Here is a 6,000-nt window from a genome sequence, read left to right on the forward strand (position 1 = left end):
CAGAACATCAAAGAGGGTGCCCAAAACATCAGAAACTGCTGATAGATGGTTATATGGCTATACTGATGACCCCCCCTGACGCACTCTGAAATAGGCCCAAAACCATACAACTTTTGAAGCCTTCACTGGCCAATAAATGTTGCCAGATTGTGTTACTTTTTGACAATACCAGTCTCAGGAAGGTTTTAGCTGGTGCATCGAACTTTCTCTAATATGTAAAAGATAGTAATGCAGTTTACTCTGGGATGGGATATATGAGATATATACATAGTTCAATTGTTTTTCCTCTACAAATGTATGAATTTTTGTTTGCGCTTCATAACTGTTCGATAATCAGTATTGGGTTATATGTTTTTTCTTGACACTGAAATGTGATTTTTGTCTTTACTTTCATTGTGTATTGTTGGCATATTAAGAACCTACTATTGTAAAAATCATTGTGTTTATCTCTAATATACTACAAATCCAGGAGTTATTCAGAAATTAATAAATAGTTACTATTTCTAAACATCAAATTTACAGTAATCACAATTTTGCAAAACTTAAAGGTTACTCTAGGTTTCTTTTCATTAGTTGGTCCAAACTTATTACCTGAGAAACATCAAATAGCAACAATTCAAAAAAGAATTTTTGCAAAAAGTAATGAGAACTTATGGCTAAAAATAAAAAAACTTATGACAGTAACTAAAACTTCTAGCATGTTCTCGAAAATTCTTTGCTTTGGCTATGAAATTGTAAAATACTGTGCTTTAAAAAATGCTCTTCTCTCAATACTTTTTTGTATCAGAATTAAAATATGATATAATACGTACAAAAGAAAGAACAAAATTAACTTTCAAAATAAAAAATAAACCTGAAAAGTAATAAACTAAAACACATTTGGAACCAAAGAACCTGAATAACTAAATTAAACAATGCTAAAATACAAATATTCTTTTGACTTCAGTTACTGTTCATGACCAAATGCAGATATAAAGTAAATATATATAATATTAGAGTTATCGTGGTAATGTGTTTAAACTGCTACTTAAAGTCTATTTATTTAGGATTTGGATGGAAATATTGGACTAAGACTCAGTTCTTTTGTTGACACACCTTGTGGCACTCTTGCCTAATCGCATTACTTGTACAATGCAAAGAATCAGAATAAAATAAAGTCGACTAAAGTATCAAACAAATGAAACACCAATGCATCATGAACTGAATACTCAAATCAAAATACTCAACCCTAGCTTAATAAAAACAAAAAACTTGGAGCAAATTTCAAGTTATTAGACTTGTCTTACTAAGAGACTATAGACCTTGTCTTAAATTTCCTTACAGTGGATAAATTGACAGTATAAAATGTTATAAATGGATAAATTCTCATTTTTTTTCAACATAACTTCAAATAACTTCTGTACTCACCAATATTGGTTTGAGGACTATTCTGGCTTGCAATAGGTTTTGTTTGAAGTCCTGAAGATTCTGCATGTCTCTTCAGACTAGCATGTATTTTTGTTGTATCTGAATCGATCTGATGAAAACAAATTTAATGTATATTAGTTGAGATGTAAATACTTGCAATTGAAGAATAGAACACTTCAACAGCCAAAAAACAAGCAATCACAATAGTCAAAAAACTACTTTGTTTGCTTCAATAATTAAGTCTACAATCCAAATGGAAATATTTTAATCTGATTTCTAGTTAACTTGCAAGCTTATATCAAACTTCAGGGATGGAAGCAATGTAAAATATTTTAAAGTTTCAGCATTGCGATCTACAATAAATAACATTAGAGTAAATAGTTAAAAATATAAATGAATCAAAATGTCATACCTCAAAAAATATGATGTGGAATCGTCATAAAATATTCTGATTGATATTATTTCATTTTGATGAACCACAAAAGATTCAAAACTTACCTGAAATCTTGGCATCATATCACGTACTGCATGTAAGACAGTTTTTTCTTCTTTATTCTCAGTGATTTCATGCAAAGCTGCAAACACTAGTTGTTTTCTGAACTTCTCATCGCTGTGTTAAAAAGTTATAAAATAGAATGTGATATTACCGTAATCAAGAAAAATGCAATTCATTACATGATAATAGTAACCTTAAGTTATCATTTGAAAAACTAAATACTTTTCTCTTTTTTACTTACTCATTCTCGGATGAATCGAGAGATGAATCCTTTAAAGTGTCTCGTAAATGATGCAATTGATGCCAATGATGAAAACAAAGCAACAAATCTTCATTTTTATGAGTTATGATGTGGGTTAACAATACTTTTGTGTTGTTTTCTGCAGGAAAATCTAATATTCAAATGAGAAATATTATTATAAATTTGAATAAATATGATGTGGAAAAATATTTCAAAAATTTAAATGAACAGTTGTTAATTAAGTTTCATTGTTATTCCTCATAACGATTATGATACATTGGGAATTATAATTAAATGATTGACTATCATGACAAATTAAGATTTTAAACCTTCACACTCCAATGATCTTTCCAACTTAATGAGACATTCTCTCTTTTCCATATAGTCGATAAGCTTAGATATTCCCTTTTCATATTCATCTTTCTTGAATTCCTTCTCTACTTTCTTGGCTTGACCTGAAAGCAACTCAAAATTATCCCAATTGATTGTTTGTTCGCAAAAAGCAGCACTAAGTTGAAAGAAATGAGCTCAACTCGTTAAAATAAAGGAAAAGTCTTTATGCTTTTGATAATCAACCTCACAAACGCAAACTCATATTAGAGCATTCTAAAATTTTTGCATTGAAATTATACATCTTGTGGAAGTAGTTGGACAAATTGCTTAAGGTTGTTTGACTTAATTTGATATATTTATTCAAAAATTAAACAAAATACCTAGTCTTGCTTTCAGAATGAAATAGGAATATAAACGCACAAATTCAATCACAAAGTGCAACGAAGTCACGAGTTTGCATCATAAACTGCAATGGGGCCATTGTTTTTTAACATTGCAATTCTCAATGGCAGGTGAGGTGGGAATATTTATCTATTTCTAACCTTTCGAAACTACTGCTTTTTTCTTCAGAAAATGCACCCACAGCAACTGTTGCTTTGTATCAAAGAATTCATTCAGTATTATATAAAGACAATGAAGTATAAGCTTGGTTTTTTCCTCACTAATTTCCTCCATAATTTTATTCTAACCCATTTTCATCTGAACTGTAAATAGGAAAGACCAAAATAAAATTTAATTAGTGCAAATTTCTTTGGTGTTTCAAATAATATAACTAATCCTCATAGCATTGCATAGGTCCGAGCACATGTGGACAAAACTTCTTGTATTTCATGGATGAAAAATTAATTTAAAAAAATTATCTGCTAGCCAATTGTAATAATACCATTCAAATATTAATTGAGTCTTATTTATTATAGCCTAAATACCAAATAAATTAGACATGTTATAAACTTAAACGGAGAGAAAAACGGAAGATGAATTTTTAAAACGTCAAGTCATGACAACAGATGAAACAATGCCCAATACCATAAAGCAGGGATCGGCAACCTACGGCATGCGGAGCACTATAATCCGGCCCGCGACGCTTCACTAAATTATAGTAACAAAACATCCGTTTTGTCGAATATATTCTTTAGACTAAATTATATTAAAACCTAACAATTATAAAATTCACAATTACTAGTTTAATAAGCATATAATTTAATTATATTTAAACAAATGGCAACAAAACGCAGAAAAGTTGATGCTAAGTGCAAAGGGTTCAACGGCGCTGAAAATATTCAAATGAAATTTTATGAGATGCAATGAGGAAATAAATCTACAATTTATTCGTGAGATGTATCACTGCTTGATTTTTATTATAAAAAGTATCATCCGTTCGGTTTTTCAACTTTCTAAAAATATGTGCGGCCCGCCAATGACTTGCAACGTTAATTTTGGCCCGCGAGCGACAAAAGGTTGCCGACCATCGCCATAAAGCATAAGCAATGCGAATTCTCATTATTTGTGAAAAACTTTAAAATTTCAAAAGTAGTATGTATACCCATATGCAAACGAAATATTCTTAACTGCCAGTGTGCTCGGGTAATTTTGTATTTGGTTAAATATACGCGTTTTTAAGATCTTTCACAAAATCAGGTCGCAATGAAAATTAAATTTGATGGTAAACTTTACGAGAATATCGTCATTTCAGTTTGCAATACACGGGAGTGTAAATTAAATGCTGTTGTTCATACCTTCACGTTCATACCTGTCATTGAAATGAAATTTACTGCAGTCAATAAAATTTATGTCTCCAGAACTCAAAATATATGCAAAGACTTGTATATAAATATACCGAATATTTGTAAGACGCATATGATAGCAATTCAATAATTTGAAAATACATTACAAGAAATTGAATAAGTGTTACTTATTTTATATGAATTTAAACTCCTAATTACAGAATGATCGCCGCGATGTACCCCTCGAAGTACAAAATACGACTTTTCGTTACTCAGCTTCCCCCAGAATTTTAATATACTTCATTTCTCACACAAAGAGGTTTGATATGCGCCTTCTAACAATTGTCATTGAAGCCTAATAAAGAAATCACAAAGTGGACGAGTTATTTGACGCGAGCGAGCAAGGTCCGCGATCAAGCGAGATTTTCCTGATGGTTCTGGTATTAAAATTTCTCACTCAAATCAAATCTTGTCTGTTTCGTCCAAAAGTGCATATATATTGTAAAGTTTATTTTTATTTAGAGTAATGTCAAATTAATTGAACGACCTACAACTTCAGATAAAATGCATAAAGATAGAAAACGCAACCTACTAAGAGCCTTCTGAGTAAACTATGCCTGACTATTTTATAGCCCACAAATCACCTACCTACATTTATTATACAGTAATCTCACGTCTTGTGTGTGAAGGGCATGGCAACACAATGAAAGAGAATTTGGGACTACACAACACGGTCGAGAACATTTAATACCTTAGTTGCAACCCCGGGAAAGACCCTCGCTCGATATTCTTGTATCGATATCGAGGGAGTACAAACAAAAGAGAAGCGATAAAATAATTTTAAATACCTGGACGCGGAAACACGCCCACCGTTCGCAAGTACAACATTCAGCTATTGCGTGACTCAATTAAATATATTGTGACAAAAGAATGCGTCATAGTATTTACATCATTTGTGACCTGTTCGTTGTTACACTGTTGAGTTTGAAATATATATTATCAGAATGCAAATACATCCAGGTTAATTGCAAACTTTTTATGATTGTCAGCATTATCCTAACCGTTTATTCAATAATATTGAATGAAATGTATTATGTCACAGTAGCCAACTATGGAACAGTGATAAACTGCCTCAAATTTCGCAACGTCATTGTCCGCCCTCCACAATGTGATGTAGAACACAACGCGAGGCGCGTAAGTCCAATGCAGCACGCCCTAATCCCGTACGGTTTGGTAAAAATTGCAGTTATAATAAATCCTAAAACACCCTTTTTATCAAAATGAACTACATCACCATGTTTATTCACTCAAATGTATTGGGGCATTCGTTAAAACGCTTCCACGAATTAATTTGTTCAAAGGCCATAAAGTGCGGATGCTTTTTTGCAGGAAGTTCAAATAGAAAAACGGTGTTTACCTGTGATTGGGACCTGCATTTGACGTACTTATCGGAATATATCCCTCCTAACTCTTTTAGAGGTCAATATTATGCACAGTTTTTGAGTTATCAAATTTCCGTATATCGTAAATTTGCACGACCGAATTGAATAAGTCCGAGTAGCAAATAATGAAATACGCTTAACCTTTAATAGAAGTACATGGCAGTAATAACTACAACAAAAGTGCATTGCAAACACAAATCTTGAACGCGAGCGTCACGAGACTTCTATAACCTTTCCTGAAATGATTGGTATAGGCTAGTAATCATATGCGGAAGGGAATTGAGTAACGACTTCGCTTCAGTGCATTTGACACATGCTGTTAGCATTCATTGGTTATAAGGTGTTGAATTCCACAGT

General features: G+C 32.0%; 1 protein-coding gene across 2 annotated transcripts in view; it reads right to left on the reverse strand.

The window, feature by feature from the left end:
• Positions 1–3,177, reverse strand: part of LOC120325814 (E3 ubiquitin-protein ligase rnf213-alpha-like) — a 51,707-nt gene extending 48,530 nt beyond the window's left edge. For both annotated transcript variants that reach the window (XM_078111444.1, XM_078111443.1), the window contains exons 1-5: positions 3,020–3,177; positions 2,474–2,599; positions 2,145–2,295; positions 1,906–2,017; positions 1,408–1,516 (exon numbers count right to left, since the gene is read on the reverse strand). In XM_078111444.1, coding sequence (XP_077967570.1) covers positions 1,408–1,516; positions 1,906–2,017; positions 2,145–2,295; positions 2,474–2,599; positions 3,020–3,152 — 631 coding nt within the window. In that variant the 5' untranslated portion in view covers positions 3,153–3,177. The remainder of the gene's footprint in view (positions 1–1,407; positions 1,517–1,905; positions 2,018–2,144; positions 2,296–2,473; positions 2,600–3,019) is intronic.
• Positions 3,178–6,000: the final 2,823 nt, after the last annotated feature.

This window comes from Styela clava, chromosome 4 (genome assembly GCF_964204865.1).
Source record: "Styela clava chromosome 4, kaStyClav1.hap1.2, whole genome shotgun sequence".
Classification (NCBI taxonomy): Eukaryota; Metazoa; Chordata; class Ascidiacea; order Stolidobranchia; family Styelidae; genus Styela; species Styela clava.